Source organism: Hippocampus guttulatus, chromosome 19 (assembly GCF_054856545.1).
Source record: "Hippocampus guttulatus isolate MCC_2025c chromosome 19, RoL_Hgut_1.0, whole genome shotgun sequence".
Lineage (NCBI taxonomy): Eukaryota > Metazoa > Chordata > Actinopteri > Syngnathiformes > Syngnathidae > Hippocampus > Hippocampus guttulatus.
Window position 1 is genome coordinate 1,939,238 of NC_141279.1, and position 21,065 is coordinate 1,960,302.

Here is a 21,065-nt window from a genome sequence, read left to right on the forward strand (position 1 = left end):
AACTAATCATTAATGACCGTAATTCAAATGCAGTGGAATCTTTTTTAAAAGCATAAATGTAAAAATGGCTACTCAAGCTCTGTAATTCCAGACTTGTTTGCACAAAAAAGAGGAGACAGCATGTCGGCTTTGTAGTTCTTTACCATCTTTTTGCATCAGAAGATGATCGCGTTCATGTGATGCACAGGTGTCAAACTCAAGGCCCGGGGCCAGATCTGGCCCGCCGCATCATTTTATGTGGCCCGCGAAAGTGGATCAAACATGTCAACTTCTACCATGATTGCTAAAATCTGGACCAAAATCTCAACTTCTCATATGCAATAAATAAGGGAGATATTGTAAGCATTTTCTTGTCACCCCACATTGCAGTTGCTTAAACAATTGTTGAATCAACCAAACTGTCACTTCAATGTGGCCCGCGACAAAAATGAGTTTGACACCCCAGATGTAATGGATAACAAATATATATTAGTGTCACATTAATAACTTTTTGTTTCGTAATTGAGGGATTAAGGGATTTGCAGCCCTCTTAGCTAAAAACAACCTACATCCTTAATCTACTATCTAACATCTGTTTATCAAGGACGATTTAATTTATGAAGGACTAATTAATCATGAAACATACAATTGAAATCAGTAGTTAGAAGAGAATAAAACAAAAGTTACAGTACTGAACCTTGAATTAGTGCATGCAAAATAATTTACTTTTACAGCCATGCAGGATATTTGTGGCGGATAGCGAAAATGATATTACTATTTTTACGTTGCTTAGTTTTCTTTTTACTGAGGTGATTTTGTGCTGGTTTTTTATTTTATTTTAACAATTTGTTTTAGTTAAGTAGTCGTAGCTGTTTCATCAGTTTTCCCATGCATGATCTGACATAAAAGTTCTTTTAAAGCGTCGCCAAATATTGACCTTTAATCGTAAATTCATGTTCTCTCAGTGACACTGCTAATTCTTTAATGCGAAAGAATAATGATATAAAGGAGTCTTTTGAACATTTGGAAATGTTGACAAACTGCAGTGTATGATACTTATTTTTATTTATTTTTTTCATCAACAGAACGGTGCATTATGAGGGTGGAGCAGTGTCGAGTCATGCCAGGTCCCTGTGGAGGCTAGAGACACTACGGGTTCTGTAAGTGTTTAGAAGTGTAAATGGCCACTGTATTTAAGTTATTGCATTTTGTTGGAACACTCCTGCCACTTATACAGCTTTATTTTCTAGTTTTCTCACTTTTAGTTGGGTCATGATGTACTTGATTTGTCATATCGTATTGAATAAATCAATTACTGTTCAACCCCCAAATGAAGTTGGGATATTGTGTAAAAATGTAAATAAAAACATAAGAACATGATTTAGAAATGCTTTTCAACTTATATTCGATTGAACACACCACAAAGACAAACACAAAACCAAAGAAAAAAACAGCTTTTTTTGTGAATCCTCACTCGTTTTGAATTTGATGCCTGCAACATGTTCCAGCTCTGCATGACAAAGCTGTCACATGGGACAGTTTGAAACAAGAAAGAAAAATCCAAACAAACCAATCAAAAGGACGAAACCAAAGCAGATTGCTCTTGACTATTTTCTGGCACAAAGTGTCTGAGGTGGCCTCCCTTTATTTTGGATTTGTGTCCAGATGGAGCGGTAGTCATATTCGCTGGGGCCAGCCGTTCAGACTCAGACACGTGACTAGTGGGAAGTATCTGAGTCTGATGAAGGAGAAATCATTACTGCTTATGGAAAAAGAAAAAGCAGATGTCAAATCGACAGCTTTTTGTTTCAAATCTTCCAAGGTACGTAAACTGTCACGTCATCCACTTGAAAGGATTCTTTGCCTTGTGTTCTTCAATTGCACTTTTTTTTCCCCCCCAAAGAGCTGATGCTTCTCTGTCTTTTTCTCTGTTAGGAAAAGGTTGACCTTGGCGTAAAAAAGGAAGTGGATGGAATGGGTACCCCTGACATTAAGTACGGTGACTCAGTGTGTTACATTCAGCATGTCGACACTGGTCTGTGGCTCACGTACCAGACTGCCGATGCAAAATCTGCACGCATCGGTGACGTTCAAAGAAAGGTAATGTTATGGTTAAGGGAATTCATTTTCTGTTTTCTTTTCTTTTTGTATGCACAAGGCATTATGATGCTTCGGATTTCAGTTTTTGCAGTATTTTCTGTCAGAGATTCTGTGACATCATGTTTTGTCATGCCTGTTGAGGAATATCAAATAAAACATCAGTTGATCTTTTTAATTTCCTCCGTATTTATTTTGCATGCTTTTATCAAAGTATGAGTCAGTGTTTTTATGCCTCTCTTGATTATTTTTGGCTGTCACCAGGCCCTCATGCACCACGAAGGTCACATGGACGACGGGCTGACATTGTCTCGGTCGCAACATGAAGAAAGTCACACTGCCAGAGTCATCCGAAGTACTGCGTTTTTATTCAACCTATTCATCAGGTGGGTGGAACATACTGTTTGCTTTCAGTCAGTCATACGCCAAGCATGTTTAATTCACAATATGGTACAGTCTACCATGCTTGTTAAAGGCAAAAAAAAGTTATTTATTAACTTTTCAATTTTGAATACCAGAAAGGATTTTCATTTCTGCAAGAATGTATTAAGATGAAAATGTAAATTGAAGAGTCATGGTGGTCGACTGGTCAGCATATTGCAAGGTTTGATTTCGGCTCTCGCCTTCCTTTGCCAAGTTCGCATGCCTTCATGAGGATAAGTGGATAAGAAAATGGATGGATGGATGCTTACTGCTGCTGCCTACTCTTTAACGAGCAAAATGACAGGGGGACATCTCTGTGGAGTAAAAAAAAAAAAATGGAATGAGCTCTTCAAATGCCGCTAAAATCCTCCCTATTAAATAATAAATATACTAAAAACCTGGACTACTGCCCACACTGCTCTTCTCACCAATTATCTTTTTTAGGGAAAGTATCGGCATGATTTTGACCCACTGATGTCTTTGAATTTTGGCCTGCCCGAGCAATTGTTGGATATTTTTAAATGAAACTTGTCAGCCAGAATTAGCACCATGCTACCTGAAGAGCTGCCATTAAGCACAAGCTGGAGCCAACTGTAGGCCCGCAGAAGGCAGCGTCAGGAAGGGCATCCAGCTTAAAACTTTGCCAAACAGTTATGATCATTCAGCCAAAGGATTCCAAAACAGACCGTGGCCTGGGCTCACGGTAACCGCCGTTGACCTACGTGGCCAGTTGGAAATTCAGCTGGCGTGGATGATCATCATAAAATTATCACACAAGTCAATTTAGACTCATTGGTGAGGAGATAACTTGACTACTGACTGGCCGCCCTACCACATCTCTGGCAGCTGAATTCAGTACTACAGTGAAACTCCTCTATAACGAAACCTACATGGGCGAAAATACCCCCCAGTGTGAAAAAAATTTCATGCATGAAAGCCATTCCTACTTTTCTGCTACCATACAAAGAAAAGTCCCCCTGTTCCATTATACGAAATCTTTTTCTCTGCTCTTGCCTCGCGACGAGATTCTCTACAACGAAAACAAGCCTTCCGCAAAAGTCTAATCCAACCTCAGCATGTCACAGCGACCTCTACTGCTTCATTCGGAAATGGCATCAGCAACCACCGCACTTGTTTACACATGCGCAGTAGTACAGGAAGTATTTGTTTCAGAGGCAGCATGAACGTTGCATTGCTCAAATGGCTACAAAACGGACCTTTGCAAACCAAGGAGTTAAGAAAAGAAAAGCTTTTACGCTTGAAGACAGGATAAAGGTAATTAAAATGAAAGATGGAGGAAGCAAAATAAAAGACATTATGCAAGAAATTGATGTAAGTGAAAGTAAATGCTGATCGTAAATTTTGCAATTTCTTTCCCTTTTTTTCTTTCTACGCTGGCTCTAGCAAGTGTCAAATAAGTGCATGCTCATACTTATGCACTATTGGAATAAAAATAAAAAGTACACATACCTGTACGTTTTTTGTATGTGTTTGTGTTTACGTCTGAGATAAAATTTGCTACAGTGAAAACCCTCTGTTGTGAAAAATTTCTTGCTGCAAACATGATTTGATTGTAGAGGAGTTTCACTGTACATTGTTTTCATACTGTGCTGATATTTTCTGCGATCATTGTTGAACATCATTTCACCTTTTTCAGGTCTGCGAGCCGTTATCAAACAATTTCCTAATTTGTTCATTGTTATTCACAGGAGTCTAGATACATTAAGAGCAAAAGGAAAGAGCACAACTTTTGATGTACCAATCGACTCAATCAGCCTGAGTCTTCAAGATCTCATTGGCTACTTCCAGCCACCTGACGATCACCTAGAACACGAAGACAAGCAGAATCTCCTAAGAGCTTTGAAAAACAGACAGAACCTCTTCCAAGAAGAGGTGATATGAGTGTGTGTGAGTGTGTGAGACAAGATCTGAAGCACACCGCAAAAGGGATTTTATAAAACATTATGAAATTCTATAGTCCATTCTAGTTTGGTTTTGTCTAACTAACCTATTAGCCCTATTCCAGATTTATGCTTTGAGAGAGACAAAGGAGTCCCAGTTTACTGTATTTTGCTCATTTGTTTATTAACCAGGCGTCCCGGGCTGTGGTGGAAAGAAGGGGAGTGTGATTGAGTGAGATGAGACACATTGCCACAAAATAATTAATATAAATCAAATATATTTGTAAATACTTGTAAATACTACTTGGTCTATTTAGAGAGAGCCATTTATTTATTGTCCACCTGGAGATTAATTGGCGCATGGCATCTATTGTGAGTCAGACTGACCCGTTTAATTTTTATTTTTTGCGGGGGGGGGGGGGGGTTATGTTGAGTGATGTTATCGACCAATACAAAGAAAATTGTATTTTCACATATTTACAATGGAGTTAATGATAACAAAAATAAAATGGATTTATGATGAAATTAACTGGATATGATGATGCATCACGGCTAACTTGAAAGTTGGAGCATGGTTAATAGCAGGGATTCCGTAACATCAATGTAAAATATGAATCATTCAAAAAGCAATATACATAATTCAAAAGTGGCCTTCAAACGAATTTTATGTTACTTGATGTACTGGAAGAATGATTCATTAATCAATTTATTTGATGCTATACTTTGTTATAATACAATTTATATTGATACGGGAGCTAAGTGGTTTTTTTAGATTTGACTGCATTTAGTCTCACCATCAAGAGAATTAGCTGAATAAGCCACCCTTTGTGTCTGTAGGGAATGATCGCCCTGGTTCTGGAGTGCATTGATCGACTCCACGTCTACAGCAGTGCAGCCCATTTCACAGAAGCAGCTGGAAGGGAGGCAGGAGCGGCCTGGAGCTCCAGCCTTAACTCTCTCTATCAACTGCTGGGTATGCACACATGGATGTGGGTGCCGTCCGTGCCTGGCAACATTGACTCTCATTTCCTGCTCACTCTTGTCCCTTTTAGCTGCACTCATCAGGGGTAACAGAAAAAACTGCGCTCAGTTTTCAAGGTCCTTAGACTGGCTCATCAGCAGACTGGAGAGACTGGAGGCCTCCTCTGGTACGTTGGCAAGACTTCGATAACAGCCTCACAACCTCACATCCATGGTGCCAATGATGAGTGCTACACAATGTGATTGGGAGTTGGGGAAAGTACGCAATGCCACCAGTGTTGTTTCCGTGGCATCTTTCTCATCTTAATAACCTTTAATCCAATCCAATCTATAAATCTAAGTCTAAAGCAGGAGTGTCAGACTCATTTTTGTCGTGGGTCGCTTTGGGGTTACATCTTCCCTTCGATGGGCCGGTACAACCGTGAAATTGAATAAATGTTTATATATTATTACTTGTACACAACTAATTGATGGAATACCGGTTTTGGAACCAGTCAACTATAATAGTTTGTTCAATTGTTGTTTGAGTGAGTGTTGATAGGGTAACAAAATGATCACCAAAATATCAACATTATTTATTATATATAACAATTTGACATTTTCGTGAAAATCTTAGCAAGGATCATGGAAGTTGACGTACATGATTTGCTTTCGCGGGCCACATAAAATAATGTGGCTGGCCGGATCTGGGCCCCGGGCCTTGACTTTGACACGAGTGGGCTAAAGGCTCATAAGAGTTGCACAAAAGAGGAAAAATCAAGGAACAGTCAGCAACTTCACAGAGCACTCACTCAGTGTGAGAGGGTGGAAAGACGATGGCGGCGACAGGGTAGACATATTTGGAAATGCTGACGTAGCAGCCAAACAGGAACTATAGACACGGAGACTTTTGCCTTTGGTTTAGATGTAAACTAAACAAGATGTATCTTTCATTATTGAAAATGAAAGTTGAAATAGTATTTATAAATTTGATGAAATAGCGCCTTTCAGGACACCCGAGGATGCTTTACAGATCCTTGCTGGTCAGAGAAGAAAAGGAGGAGGAGGAGGAGGGCAACAGCAGAAAAGAAAATGAGTGCATCCATAATTAATGAGTATGTCATACATTTTGTGGTCCATGTGCTACTAAGTGCAGTGTGAAAATGCCTTATCCCAGCTGACAGGCCACAACCTTTTAACTGCCAGGCAGAAGTACCAACCCCACTTGTTCACTGTGCTGCCATCTGTTATTGATAGTCATTTTTTTCTCATTTAATCAGATTATTTTTTGAGATAGAAATATTGAATATAAATTCTTCTTTGTTGTTGTTGTTGTTTTTGTTTTAACACCGAATGCAAATTTTCATTCAGGCATACTGGAGGTTCTTCACTGTGTGCTGGTGGAGAGTCCTGAAGCACTGAACCTTATCAAAGAGGGACATATCAAATCCATAATTTCACTTCTGGACAAACATGGACGCAACCACAAGGTATGTGGTTCTAAACAGTCGAATGCAAGGCACAATATTCGCCGGCGTTCAGTTACAGTACTGAATTTGGGATCTGATATTCATCCGCAGAGTACAGTCAAACCTTGGTTTTCGAACGTCTCTGTTCTCGATCAAATCGGTTTTCGACCAAAAATGTTGAGGTTTTTATGCCTCGGATAATGACCGAAAATCGGTTCTCGAACAAACTGAGCGCACTTGAATGTGCCACTTGACTCCTCTCGCCTTCCTTACACGAAGAAGCGACGCTTCCTCGTGTAGCGTTCCATTGTGAGCAGACGTGTTCAATAATGATTTTTTTTTTTTAAAGCGTGTGGTTTCGGTTTTCGAACAGCCTTCTGGAATGGCTTATGGTCGAAAACCGAGGTATGACTGTTTTATTTTTATTATTATTCACAACCAAATCCATCAACCAGGATTTCCGATGTTCAGCGTGTTTGTTGGTATTGGCAAGTGTGGTCCTGTATCAGTGATGTGTTCTGACATCCTTTCTGTATGTGCATGCTGTGTAGGTTCTTGATGTGTTGTGTTCCCTTTGTGTGTGTCACGGTGTGGCAGTACGCTCAAACCAGCACCTGATCTGTGACAACCTGCTGCCGGGAAGAGACTTGTTGCTTCAGACACGCCTGATGAATTACGTAAGCAGGTATAAAGATATCAACTGATAGCGTTCACGCTAGCTTGTCATTTTTTGAGCTGATGAGTGACAAAATTCCTTTTTCCTCTCATTTCAGCATTTGCCCTAATATCTTTCTGGGTGTTAGTGAAGGCTCTGCGCAGTATAAGAAGTGGTACTATGAGCTGATTGTAGACCAAGCGCTGCCATTTGTCACAGCTGAGGCATCTCACCTCAGAGTGGGCTGGGCCAACACCAATGGTTATGCGCCCTCCCCCAGCGGTGGGGAAGGTTGGGGCGGAAATGGAGTGGGTGATGACCTCTATTCCTTTGGCTTTGATGGACTCCATCTTTGGTCAGGTGGGGCTTGTTCGAACATTGTTGGACAAGATAAAAAGATACGATATGGAGTAGCAAAGTGAAAGGAAGCAGTTCAAGCACAAGCTGCTGACCGCTTTAGGCTGCGTTTGGAAATTCATGAAAAGGGAGCGCTCCGTGCACACACACTCCCAGAGTAGTGCATGGGCGTCATTCAGTGGGGACCGCTGATGGACAGGATGTTGTCATATCTGTGATGTAACTTTTTTTGCAGGTTGTATTGCAAAGACAGTTAGCTCACCCAATCAGCATCTTCTGAAAGCAGACGATGTGGTGAGCTGCTGCTTGGACCTTAGCGTGCCCAGTATCTCCTTCAGGATCAACGGCCAACCAGTTCAGGGCATGTTTGAGAACTTCAACTCTGATGGCCTCTTTTTCCCCGTGGCCAGCTTCTCTGCCGGAGTTAAGTCAGTGCATTAATCAAAGCAAATCACCCACCATCACAATCCTTTACCTGCTCACTTGTTACTTGTCTTTTGTATAGGCTTCGTTTCCTTCTTGGGGGTCGCCACGGAGAGTTTAAGTTCCTCCCTCCGCCAGGTTACGCTCCTTGCTTTGAGGCCGTGTTGCCAAGAGAGAAACTGAAACTTGAGCCCTGTCAACACCAGACCTCAGCCAGAGACCTTTTGGGACCCACTGTTACCATGAGTCAGGCAACATTCACGCCCATGCCTGTGAACACCACCCAGGTGAAGATGGCTAGATTATGACGTATTTATTAGATTGACGAACAGACAGCACGGAGCATGGCATCAAAGTTTGTTCATTAGTTGCTATGATTATCATAGATTAGTAATATATGCATTTTGTATCATTGGAGGCGAAATGATTCAAAGCAATACTCCAAATATTTTTAGTGGTCTGCTTTTAAACTTCTATTTATATTACTTTGGCAAATCTCCCTTTCAGGTATTGGAACAATGGCATGCGTTAATCAAAAATAATATGCTGTGAAATGAATATGAGGGCAAAGCCATGCATCTGCTACTAGAATTAAGTGGATTTTTTTTTTTGTGTGTGTCTCTGTTTAGATTGTTTTGCCATTTAACTTAGAGAGGATCAAGGAGAAGCTTGCAGAAAACATCCACGAGCTGTGGGTGATGAATAAGATTGAATTTGGCTGGACCTACGGCATTGTGAGTATTGAGTATCCTTATCGCTCTGTCTACAGTTTTTATTTCATTTTAGTCTTAGTCATATTTTAGTCCTTTCTATATGTGATAGTTTAATAGTCCAGACGCTGTACCGAGCCACCTGTCGATCTCACTTTCCATCCTCCTCTCACCCATGAACAAAAACCAACAAGGTACGAGATGACACCAAGCGGCAACACCCATGTTTGGTGGAGTTTTCAAAGTTGCCGGAACAGGAACGAAGTTACAATTTGCAGATGTCTGTGGAAACTCTCAAGTAAAGTATTGCTGCATCATTCAAAAGATAGAACGGCTCTCTGTCTTTCTCTCTTTGATCATTTCGAGGGGGCGCTTGGGCTTGAACATGCTCCGATATGCACATTTGTGGCTTTGTGTGTATGTTTGATGTTTTTGTGCGCCTGTGTGTATATGCGTGCATGCACGCGCGCGTGTGTGTGTGTGTGTGTGAAACAGAACTCTTCTTGCCTTGGGCTGCCATGTCGGTCTTGCAGATGAACATGCTGTGGAGAAAGTCAAAAGTATAAAACTGTCATCAACGTGAGTTCCTATTCTTAAAGATGAACATATTAAGCTTGTAAGGGAAGTTATGTTCAAACAGTGTGGTATTTACCTCTTATCTCTCCAGCTATGAGTTGTCCAGTGGTTACAAACCTGCTCCCTTGGACCTGTGTCACATCAAGCTGACCTCCACTCAGGAAGCCATGGTGGACAAATTAGCTGAAAATGCGCACAATGTCTGGGCAAGAGATCGCATCCGTCAGGGTTGGACTTACGGAATTCAACAGGTAGCTATTGTGTGTCAGACTATGAATAGTAGGAGATAGTGGCAAGCTGGGCGTATTTCCGAACCGAATCATTCATTGTAGAATGTAAAACGCGCCATTGCAGGATGGTAAAGTTGATGCGTCGGCTAGTGGACAGATGGGTTCAATATTTGTTGGTGGTGTTGTGAAAATGTCTTTTTGTCCGTGTATGATAAGGAAATAAAGTCTCTGATTCACACATGTATTTTTAGGAATATTAATTATCTTGGTATCATGGAAGAAAACAAGTCAAAAGACTTCAGCCAAGTATCCCTGTTCTTTGTCTCCGTGCTTGCTCTTTCTCATCATAACATTGTCTTTATTGAACATTAACTTGACAAGGGAAAGCCCTCTTCCTGACCCAAATACCAAGACGTGCACAAATGTAAATTAAACTCAGAAACCTAATAAGGTAACCCATTAAGCGTCACGCTACCTTGATGTTTTGCACAGCATAAGAGACAGTTTTATTGTGGCGGTCATCTCACCGCCCAGGAGAAAGGAAAGGTTGTGCTAATATATTTCGAAGGACAGATGTTAGGTCTCCATTCATGATTGTCTAGTTAAAAAAAAATAGCCTATGGTTGCCTTGTTTTAAACATTTATTATAGTGTTTAGCTCGCTAGCAACTAGCTTGAGAAACTAACATAACGGGCTAAATCTTCATTCAGTGCTCCTTCTTGTCAAAAATTACCAACAGGTGGACTTTTAACTCCCCAACACCACTCACAAAATAGAAATCCCAGGTTTTTGGTTTGCTCAGTTTGCTGGCTGAGGGTCCTATCGAGCTGACGCAATCGACAAAACAGAGATTTAGAATGGACTTCAAGTGGAGGAAAGAGAGCTGTCGCGTCCACTGCCTTTTTGTGACATGCAAACACACCCAATATAATTAAACCTTTCATGCACCCTTTAACCTAATAACAGGATAAGCTGTCCACTGTAGTAACCACTGTCCCTGAAAGGGTTAATAGCCCTTTATACCACTAAAAGGCATCTGTTTCAAAAACAGTTATGACCAATGAATCAGAAATTCATTGCGACACATTACTATTTCATCGAGTACCGTGCCTTTAGGACTGGAGTAAAATGTTCTCATCTCCGTGTTGTGATTTAACATGTCCTCTGTTCTTGTTTTCCCATTTGGCTGTCAGGATGTTAAGAATCGCAGAAATCCTCGTCTCGTGCCCTATAGTCTCTTGGATGAAAGGACCAAGAAATCAAACAAAGACAGTCTGAGAGAAGCCGTCAGAACTCTGCTTGGTTATGGATACAACCTGGAAGCTCCTGACCAGGACCACAGTATTATACATACTCTCCTAGTGCATGACTCTATTTATAACATTTAATTTGATGTAGCTTAATGACTGTCTGTCACCCTTTCTTTAAATAGCTCACTTTGATCAGAGCAATACGTCTGCTGAAAGGTTCCGGATCTTCAGAGCTGAAAGATCCTACTGTGTGAATGCAGGAAAGTGGTACTTTGAGCTAGAGGTAAGAGGGAAATAGGGCAACCTGAGCCTCCGACTTGAGTGTACTGCATTGTGCAGAATTACCGTATTGGCCCGAAGATAAGACGGCCCTGATTATAAGACGACCCCTTCTTTTCCAAGGCTCAAGTTTGAAAAAAGACTTTTTGAACACCAAATTCATTTTTATACAGAAAATAAAATACAGCACATCTGAAACAAATGATTATAACAATATATTTGAGAGAAAAAGCATATTATTTTGCCTCATTCAAATCTTAATATCTGATCATTTAAATATGTAAACTATTATTTTCTTCTCTTTTCTTTCTTAGCGCTATTTTTTTATTTTTCTTCTTCGTGCTACCGCTATTTTTATTTTTATTCTTCGTGACAGGGGTTCGCTTTGGCCCGGGGAGTCAAGTTCAGCATTTGCTTCAATGATATTTGGCGCCATCTAGCGTCGTGAATGGGTATAATGTCAAGGCCCCCCGAATATCAGACGACCCCCACTTTTTCAGTCTTATTTCAATGCAAAAAACACCGTCTTATATTCGGGCCAATACGGTAATATCACGCTTAACGTTATAACCATTGGCCGTTTATACAGAAAAATATATTTTGATGTATTATGAAAGTAAAATCTGTTGTATGATATCGTGGATCCTCAAAAATATCAGGGATAAGTTACTATAACTGTCTTCCCCTTTTTTTTGTTTCACATCTGCATTTGTCTCAGGTATTGACAGCAGGAGAGATGAGGGTTGGCTGGGCGAGACCGGGATGTCTACCAGATCTAGAATTGGGTTCTGATGAACAAGCCTTTGTCTTTGATGGATTCAAGGTACCCACATTTAGCTGTGCAATTTTCTTGTTTGAAATGCTGTGTAATCTTGTTCAAAAGTATGTGTTTAAAAAAAAAGCACTGTATTTTTGCAATACACAGAAAACATTTGGGTATGACATCAGAAGATCAATGTAAGACTATGACAAAAGATACCATATAAGCTTTTATTTCCAGGTAAATACATCTGAATAGGATGAACAAATGAAAATTAATCTTATTATTATTTACTTATGATGTAGAGACGTCGGAAGTTAAATATGTAAAATAGATTAAAGTGAATAATTTTTGGCTTGCAAGAACTGCACAACCTATGCGACCCATTGCCATCATTCTTCTTTTGTGATGCTCTTTTGGGTCCTCCCCTCAGATTTTTTTTCCCCAGTAGTTTTATTTACATAAATTTGAATGTGATCGGTTCAAGTGATTAGTGCGAGCCACATTAATGTTGGTTGAACTCGTAAAAAATGGCATTTGAACATGGTCGTGTAGATCCTTCTTGTTGGGTTAGTCCCTCCGAGTGTCCAAAGGATAAGCAGTCAAATGGATTGGAGTGCATGGAGTTCCAGTTTCAGTCACATTGTTAGCTTTGTTGGACTCCATGATTTCCAGGTACAACGCTGGCACCAGGGCAACGAGCACTTTGGGCGCGCCTGGCAGGCAGGGGATGTTGTTGGCTGCATGGTGGACTTGAATGAACACACCATGATGTTCACCCTTAATGGAGAAGTACTGCTTGATGACTCCGGCTCAGAACTGGCTTTCAAAGACTTTGACGTTGGTGAAGGTTGGTGGTTTTTGCAGTTATATGTTATACGTTTGACCAATATATACATTTTGGGTATCACAATGAGTTGAAAATAATAGCAAATTCATTTAAAATATCAATTCTTGAGGACGGGCGCAGAATGTAGGTGAATGTGCAAAAAAAAAAGGAGAAAAAAAAGCAACAATAAAAATAAGCGACTGATCGGACCCCAAAGATGAGATTGAAGAAGCATGAGAGAATGAACTAAGTCTTTATGAGAGAGAGCACGAAAATAAAACTATGAGACCTACAGCGGGAGAAGATGAGACGTACCCTTCCATCACACTTTGCTCCCGTTTGAGAATGATGTAAAGTTAAAAAGAGGGCAAGGAGGAATCCGGGAGCAGATTAATGGCAGAGTCGTAAGGACAATTAGAGGGCATGCAACAAGACTGGTCCTTAAGACACCACTAAATTGTGGATGGGGATGGAAGATAAATCAATAAATGTAATACATTTAACACACGTGAGAGAAGAGGAAGAAAAGGAGAACAAAGACAGCAAAAGTGACAGTATGTACTCCCAAGTAGTGAGAGCAGGTTTGGGCCAGTAAATATGCAAACGGCCCTATTTTAGCCTGCTGAGATGAAGGACAGCTAAAACTATTTGAGAGAGAACAATGAAAAACCAAACCAGATTTGTGATGTTGCCAGATGACCGAAAAGAACGAGTGTCCATTTCATAAAAACAAATTGAGAGAAGACACCCCCAAAAAACAATCTCCTTGGGTTTTGGACATTTAAATTTGTTTGGGCAGCATCTACAAAGGGCATGTGCAAAAATTAGATAATGTGCATTGTAGTAACTTAGGAAGTATAAGGCTAAGCTCGAATTTAGTTTTCCAAAGGGTTTCTGGTTTTTTTTTGTTTTTTTTGACTTAGGACATAATGCCAAATGTATACAACTAACAACTAAACATGTATTTCTCTCCGAAGGTTTCATCCCCGTGTGCAGTTTGGGTGTGAGCCAGGCTGGGCGGATTAACTTTGGTAAACATGTCAGCACCCTGGAATACTTCACCATATGTGGTCTGCAGGAAGGCTACGAACCCTTTGCTGTCAACATGAACCGTGATGTCACAATATGGCTTAGTAAAAGGCTGCCACAATTTGTGCCAGTACCCCCAGACCACCAACATATAGAGGTAAAGGGAGTTCTCTTTTTTAAATTCTTAATTTTTTTTTTTTTTTTTAAAGTCATGCAGGTATATCTCACTTAATAGGTTGAGTTGCACTGAAATCCTGACTCACCACTGGCACAACCAGTATATGAGGCGGGGTGAGCCATGGCTCACTCAGATTACAGAACTACCTTTTCAAAATCTTCCAAGGGTCAAGAATTGTTAAAACACTTAAAACAATATTTATTGTTTTATTGAAATGTTAAGACACCAGGTAACTCTTAAATTTGTCTCAGTTTAGACTTTTTCTTTCAGTGCCAGAATGACAAAGCAAAAAGATAACATAGCCCAAAAACAAACAAAAAAAATCAAGTGGTAACTAAAATATAAATATTCTTCTCTCTTTAAGGTGACAAGAATAGATGGGACAGTGGATTCTTGTCCTTGTCTGAAGGTCACACAAAAGTCATTTAGTTCACAGAACAGCAACACAGACATTACTTTCTACAGACTGAGCATGCCCATTGAATGTGCTGAATCCTTCTCCAGGCCTCCTCCTAACAGCAGTCTCGTGTCACTCAAGACAGTAAGATCATTCAAAAAAAAAAAAAAAAGATTCTCACAAATGTTTTTTCCATTGCTTGAGAATATGTGTCGCATATTAAGTGCTTGTGTCTAGGATCTAGAAGACTTTGAAACGGACTTTGAGGTGCTTGTGAAAACAGCGCACGGCCACAATGGTCCAAGTGGTCCAGACAGAGGTGAATTCAACAACCACAAAGATTACAACCAAGAGAAAACCTCCAAGCTCAAACAAAGGTAACAAGTTGTCAACTTAGTTTATTTATTTTATATATATTTTTTTCCAAATGTCGAAGTGTATACAGTGAAACTCCTTTACAACGAAATGATGTTTGCAGCAAGAAATTTTTCACAACAGGGGGTTTCCACTCTAGCAAATTTTATCTCAGATGTAAACACACACACACACACACACAAAACGTACATGTGTACTCTTTCTTTTTATTCCAATACTGTACATAGTGCAAATTATGAGTTTACACTGATTTGATATTGTTGAACATTAACATACAATTGTTTGGTATTAATCACTCCACTTTGTCTGTTGGTTTTAAAAAGTCATTTATGCTCTTTTGCTTCCCATCTTCAACTTCGCTGTTGGATTACACTTTTGCGGAAGGCTTGTTTTCGTTGTAGTGAATCTCGCCGCGAGGCAAGAGCAGAGAAAAAGATTTCGTATAACGGAACAGGGCGATTTTTCGTCCTTGGGGGAGCAGAAAAGTGGGAATGGCTTTCAAATCTTTTCACATTAGGGGGTATTTTCGCCCATGTAGGTTTCGTTGTAGAGGAGTTTCACTGCAGTATTCAATGTTGACAACTTTTTTTTTTTTTTTTAATATACCAGGTTTTTGTTGAAGAAGAATAAACCAGACAACTCCATTCCCACCCCTGCTTGTCTATCTGAGGATCTGATGGTTGAAGACAGGAATGAATATGAATTACTCATGCAAGCATCTACTGTAAGACCACATAAATATTTCTCTCTCTCTCGCTCGCTCTGTTGGCTTCACGCGGTGCTTGCTGCGATCGAGAGCAGAGAATGTCAGTGCCTTTCGAATATTACCACCGAACTGCCAGGAGGGCGCTAGCTGTTTTTACACCTTAACGGGCAGCATTTTTGTCTGCTCTGTTTTTGTTGAGTGACGAATGTTAGTGACGTTGTACTGTCATTGCTAGGGCTTCGAGGAGCGAGAATGGGAAAGATAGATTGAATCAGCCTGTGTGCATTTTACTCACCAGCAGAAGAAATGTTGGCTGTTTGAAAGCTGCACTTGCTTGTTTGCTTTCAAACTCAGCTTGCAGCAAACCTGAGTGACATCATGCGTGCTGGGCTTATGAAGTCTTTGAACCGGCACGCTTTTACTGGTTTTAGATTTCAGTCTTGCTTCATGAAATCCTAAATCTTCTGTACAGTATGCATAGTTCCAATGTGAAACAAACAACCAAACTGGAGTTTTTCCAATCTAACCCCTGTTCTAACTGTGCTTTAAGTAAACTTGTATATGTACAGTAACAAAAATAAACAAAGGCAATTGTAATTCTGCTTTTCTCTCTTCCATATAGCACTCGTACTCGGTCCGGATCTTCCCTGGCCAGGAGCCCAGCAGTGTGTGGGTGGGCTGGGTCACCTCTGACTTTCATCAGTATGAACCGGGCTTTGGGTTGGACACGGTCCAAACTGTAACAGTGACTTTGGGAGATGACAAAGGCAAAGTTCATGAGAGGTGAGTGAAGCTATATTCTCTCTTTCTTTTGTGTTTGAGCATCACATACTGTAGGTATAACAACATTTAAGAAGACGGCGAAATTGGAATGTAAGCAAAAGTAAATGTCTGTCATTGAACATGTCACTGCCATTAGAAAAACAATTCTTGACAAGTGTGCCATTGTGTCTGGATGGATAAGACAGTCAAATTGCTTTTTCATGTCAGTATAATAGAGTACTCTGGAGGTATGTTCTGGTGTAAACTGAAACTAAAAGTTTTTAAGATCATTATTCTAAATTGTAAGTTTGGGTATGTGGAAGACTGATTTGATTGCAAGAGTGGACAGGATTCACATTTACGGTTTTACCGTTTGCACTGTAATTTGTGGACGGACTATCTCGCAAGAGAGAAAGGAAAAGGCAGCACTGTATGACACAAAGAAAAAAAAATATGAGCATTCACAACTTGGTCAGAGAAATGAGAAACTCTGGTTTTTGATGTACACAAATGAAACAATGATGTGAAGAGTGAACATGTAGTTTTGACAATTTCAATTCTGATAAATGATGAAAAATGTACTAAAGCGATCTTTCATTTTTGTTGTGGGCCACATTTGACTTACCATTTCCTTTGGAGTGCCGTTATGACTGAAACCATATAAAGAAGTCAAGAATAATGGTTTATTCACCTGTTGTTTAAGTGACGGAAATGAGTGGTTTGGTCACAAGAAAATGTTTACAGTATCACTCTTCTTCATTCGAAATGAGAATTTGAAATTTTGGTACAGGTTTTAGCAAGCATCATGAAAGTTGACTTCTTTGATTTGCTTTCGCGGGCCACATGAAATGATGTGGCGGGCCAGATCTGGCCCCGGGGTCTTGAGTTTGACACCTGTGCTTTAATGGGTTTGATATTTGATTTTTCAGTCATCTTCCTTCAACGGGACTAAAACCCCGATCCCACTGAGCGGCAAACGTTTGCGAGGGTCTGTGAGCATGGCGAATGTTGATTTTTCGTCAAGGTTCAAGAGTGCAAATGTCTTTCAGCTGTTCACACATCTTTTCATCACGTTTTTCCATCGATACAACTGTTTAAAACTCAGACAGAGAGAGAGAGAGAGAGAGATTAAAACGAAATCTCCAAATTATTGTGCCATAAATGCGCATGTTGCATGCGTGTAAGTTGACCAATGACCGCAGATGTATATGATCGATGCAAATCTCACTGTCATGTTCAAATGCTGTCCATCTTCCAGTATAAAGCGCAGTAACTGCTATATGGTGTGGGCTGGAGAGAGCAGCAGCCCAGACGGAAGAAGTAACAATGGTTTAGAGATTGGGTGCTTGGTTGACACAGCAAACGGACTGCTGTCCTTTACCGCGAATGGCAAAGAGCTCAGCACATACTACCAGGTATGTATCTCAGAGAGTGATACAAGCAGGAGTGTGTCATTCATGCTGATTCATTTTATTTTTGAATTGGGCTATCAGATTAATGAAAGTGTTCTATCTCAGGTGGAGCCCAGTACTAAACTCTTTCCCGCCGTCTTTGCCAAGGCTACCAGCCCCAATGTCTTCCAGTTTGAACTGGGGCAGATTAAGGTGAGATGACTACACACTTCTGGTATAGCGAACACAAAAGTCATGAAGCTCCGAGCAACATTCAGCATGCTTTCACACCCCGTTTTCAAGGAGATTCCTTCAAATGATTTTTCGACTTTTGAGGCTGTGCTCCTCCCACATTATGTGACGAAGGCAAAAAAAAAAAAAAAGTGTGAGCCATTTACTTCTCTAAAATGCATCCTGTGCATTTTCACCAGGAGACACGCACTTTCAAAAAAAGGCATGGCAAATAGTTGATTCATTTGTTGGGAGACGAAGCCATTCTGCCAAAAACCGCTACTGCTTTTTATTTCTATTTATTTATGTTTAATTTTTTAAATTCACAACGCTATGATGTAATGTAATGCATTATGTAAAGATGTAACAATACCCCGTTGTATTTTTTTTTGGATGTATTTGGATTTGCTGTTATTTTATTTTTGCTTTGCTCGACTCTGCTGTCTGCAGCCAGGTCGGCATTGCGAATGTTAATCTGTTCTTAATCGCCTTCGATAAATTACAGGTTACGTAACAGCAATATGGAATGAAACTCGAAAAGACTTTGTTGTCTGCAACACTTGATTTTGATATGATGTTTCCCTTCTCCCTGTTAGAATGTGATGCCTCTGTCAGCTGGTTTATTTTTGAGCGAGAGGAAGAATTCAGTCCCCCAATGTCCTCCCCGGCTGCATGTCCAGTTTCTCACTCCTGTGTTATGGAGCCGTGTTCCCAATCACTACTCCAAGGTTATGCTTGTTGTTACTCTATATCTGTTTATATTGTACGCAATACTCGCATACATACTAACAGTTATCTCCACAGGTTTCAGTATCCCGAGTGAATGACCGACATGGCTGGCAAGTTCAATGCAATGAACCATTGCAGTTTTTGTCTCTGCACATCCCTGAAGAGAACAGGTTGAATGCACACGCCCACTGCTAGCCGCCTCCCTTTCTCATCGATACTTTGATACAGTCCCGTGCTCTTTCAGTTCTCATTCAAGCCTTTGTGTGTCATTCAGGTCACTGGATGTCTTGGAATTGACAGAAAGGAGAGACTTATTAAAGTTTCATTACCATACCCTCAGATTGTATTCTGCAATCTGTGCATTGGGAAACAACCGGGTTGCTCACTCCCTTTGTTCTCACGTGGATGAGGCCCAGCTTCTGCATGCTATAGAGAATAGATATATGCCAGGTGAGTCGCTAATATTTGATTTTTATGTCAAATATCGGGCCGTCAAATACCATCCCGCGGGCTGTAAATGGCCCCCGGGTCTTAGGTTTGAGACCTCTGCTTACCAGGATCAGCAGTTTGGAAAATCAATGGATGGATGCTCAAAATAGTTGGCAAATTGAAGTGTTATGCTCTAACTGTTAAGAGTGAAGTTAATATTTTTCTGTATGTTTTCATTTCAGGTTTGCTTCGCGCAGGGTACTATGACCTCTTGATTGACATCCACCTGAGCAACTACGCAACCGCTCGACTCATGATGAACAATGAGTACATTGTTCCGATGACTGGCGAAACCAAGAGTATAACCCTTTTTCCCAATGAGGAAAAAAAACATGGCGTGCCCGGCATTGGGCTCAGCACTTCCCTGAGACCAAGAATGCAATTTTCATCCCCAAGTTTTGTCTGGGGTTCCGGAACATCACCACCTAGGAATTCCAACAATGGCTCAGGAGCAATCGATTCTTGCCAGTACAGTCCTGAATTCCCCTTGGACATTCTAAAAACCAAAACGGTTGAGATGTTGACCGAGGCAGTATCTGAGGGCAACATGCATGTCAGGGATCCCATTGGGGGCAGCACTGAATTTCTCTTTGTTCCGCTCATAAAGCTTTTTTACACCATGCTCATCATGGGCGTTTTCCAAAATGGAGATCTGAAGAATATACTGCGACTGATTGAGCCGTCTGTGTTCTCTGAGAAATGTGAGGTGCAAGAGGAAATGCATAGGAAGTTGGGAAAGGAGACGGAGGATGAAGGGCAAAGCATCCCAAAGGAGGGCTTGTTGCAGATGAAACTACCTGAGCCGGTAAAACTTCAGGTAAACCCAATTTCACTGAAACGAATTGTTCTTTTTTCCACACCATAAGGCACAACGAAAAGTCTTCCATTTTCCTAAAAGCTTACAATGCGCCTTAAAATCCGGTGGTCATTACGGTAATATGTCGACCCCAAAATGGCTCCTTGCTGGAGACATGCTTACAATGTATTAACTTGCTGTTAGTTCAGTGAACTGTGTCGCTGCTTTATTAAATAAGTTTTTGTTGCAGCTCCGAAAAAAGGAGAGCTCTGGTGTTGGTTTTCAGAATTTATTTAGTGATTTCCTCGTTTGTGAATACACAACAAAGAAATAAATAACAAACACTTCTGAGACAGTCCAGTCTCCTACATTTGACTGACATATGATCGTTCCGTTGGAACTACGCTCAAGGAAATGCCAAGGGGGGGGGGGGGGGGCTATAGAATTTATTTTGTGATTTCCTCGCTTGATTTTCTGTTTTGATGTATTATTTTTAATTTACGTAGTTTCATTGAAGTAATCGTTAATTTACGTTTTTCGGAAGCGGTCATGAACGCCTTCGAGTCGAACGGAAGGAGCGTAGACAAAATAGGCCATTCATTGAAGGTGCGTCTCATAATCCAGTGTGCCTTTTAGTGTGGAAAATACGGTATATTACATTATACAATCGTCCACATGTGAGCTCTTCTGAAGTGGCCGCACAGAAAAAAAATGCACTTTTGTGTATCGTAGATGTGCCGTGTTCTTCAGTATCTGTGCGACTGCCAGGTGCGGCATCGTATCGAAGCAGTGGTTGCCTTCTCTGATGATTTCGTAGCCTGTCTGCAAGAAAACCAACGCTTTCGCTACAACGAAGTCATGCTCGCCTTGAACATGTCTGCTGCCCTCACCGCCAAGAAGACCAAAGAGTTCCGATCTCCACCTCAGGAACAGGTAAGCAACTAAGAGAAAGACGTTGCTTGAAGAGCGACACCGCCCTCCAAAAGTATTAGAACGGTACTTGTGCATATTCTCATTCATCCAGGTATTTTCTTTCGATCGCAGACGCATTGCGCTGTTCATCATCGAAGACGTTTTGCCTCTC

At 40.7% G+C, this 21,065-nt stretch overlaps 1 protein-coding gene across 2 annotated transcripts in view; it reads left to right on the plus strand.

Moving 5' to 3' along the window:
• The window catches only part of ryr2a (ryanodine receptor 2a (cardiac)), an 80,762-nt gene that overhangs the window by 12,669 nt on the left and 47,028 nt on the right, over window positions 1–21,065 (plus strand). For both annotated transcript variants that reach the window (XM_086139137.1, XM_086139136.1), the window contains exons 9-40: window positions 1,065–1,139; window positions 1,645–1,801; window positions 1,915–2,079; window positions 2,341–2,462; window positions 4,209–4,392; window positions 5,238–5,373; window positions 5,453–5,548; window positions 6,732–6,850; window positions 7,381–7,514; window positions 7,603–7,844; window positions 8,077–8,269; window positions 8,347–8,551; window positions 8,894–8,998; window positions 9,169–9,272; window positions 9,470–9,553; window positions 9,642–9,801; window positions 10,974–11,121; window positions 11,213–11,313; window positions 12,028–12,132; window positions 12,745–12,919; window positions 13,876–14,084; window positions 14,470–14,646; window positions 14,740–14,879; window positions 15,487–15,601; window positions 16,206–16,366; window positions 17,604–17,760; window positions 17,863–17,949; window positions 18,564–18,695; window positions 18,772–18,866; window positions 18,971–19,146; window positions 19,368–20,002; window positions 20,714–20,914. In XM_086139137.1, coding sequence (XP_085995263.1) covers window positions 1,065–1,139; window positions 1,645–1,801; window positions 1,915–2,079; window positions 2,341–2,462; window positions 4,209–4,392; window positions 5,238–5,373; window positions 5,453–5,548; window positions 6,732–6,850; window positions 7,381–7,514; window positions 7,603–7,844; window positions 8,077–8,269; window positions 8,347–8,551; window positions 8,894–8,998; window positions 9,169–9,272; window positions 9,470–9,553; window positions 9,642–9,801; window positions 10,974–11,121; window positions 11,213–11,313; window positions 12,028–12,132; window positions 12,745–12,919; window positions 13,876–14,084; window positions 14,470–14,646; window positions 14,740–14,879; window positions 15,487–15,601; window positions 16,206–16,366; window positions 17,604–17,760; window positions 17,863–17,949; window positions 18,564–18,695; window positions 18,772–18,866; window positions 18,971–19,146; window positions 19,368–20,002; window positions 20,714–20,914 — 5,095 coding nt within the window. The remainder of the gene's footprint in view (window positions 1–1,064; window positions 1,140–1,644; window positions 1,802–1,914; window positions 2,080–2,340; window positions 2,463–4,208; window positions 4,393–5,237; window positions 5,374–5,452; window positions 5,549–6,731; window positions 6,851–7,380; window positions 7,515–7,602; window positions 7,845–8,076; window positions 8,270–8,346; window positions 8,552–8,893; window positions 8,999–9,168; window positions 9,273–9,469; window positions 9,554–9,641; window positions 9,802–10,973; window positions 11,122–11,212; window positions 11,314–12,027; window positions 12,133–12,744; window positions 12,920–13,875; window positions 14,085–14,469; window positions 14,647–14,739; window positions 14,880–15,486; window positions 15,602–16,205; window positions 16,367–17,603; window positions 17,761–17,862; window positions 17,950–18,563; window positions 18,696–18,771; window positions 18,867–18,970; window positions 19,147–19,367; window positions 20,003–20,713; window positions 20,915–21,065) is intronic.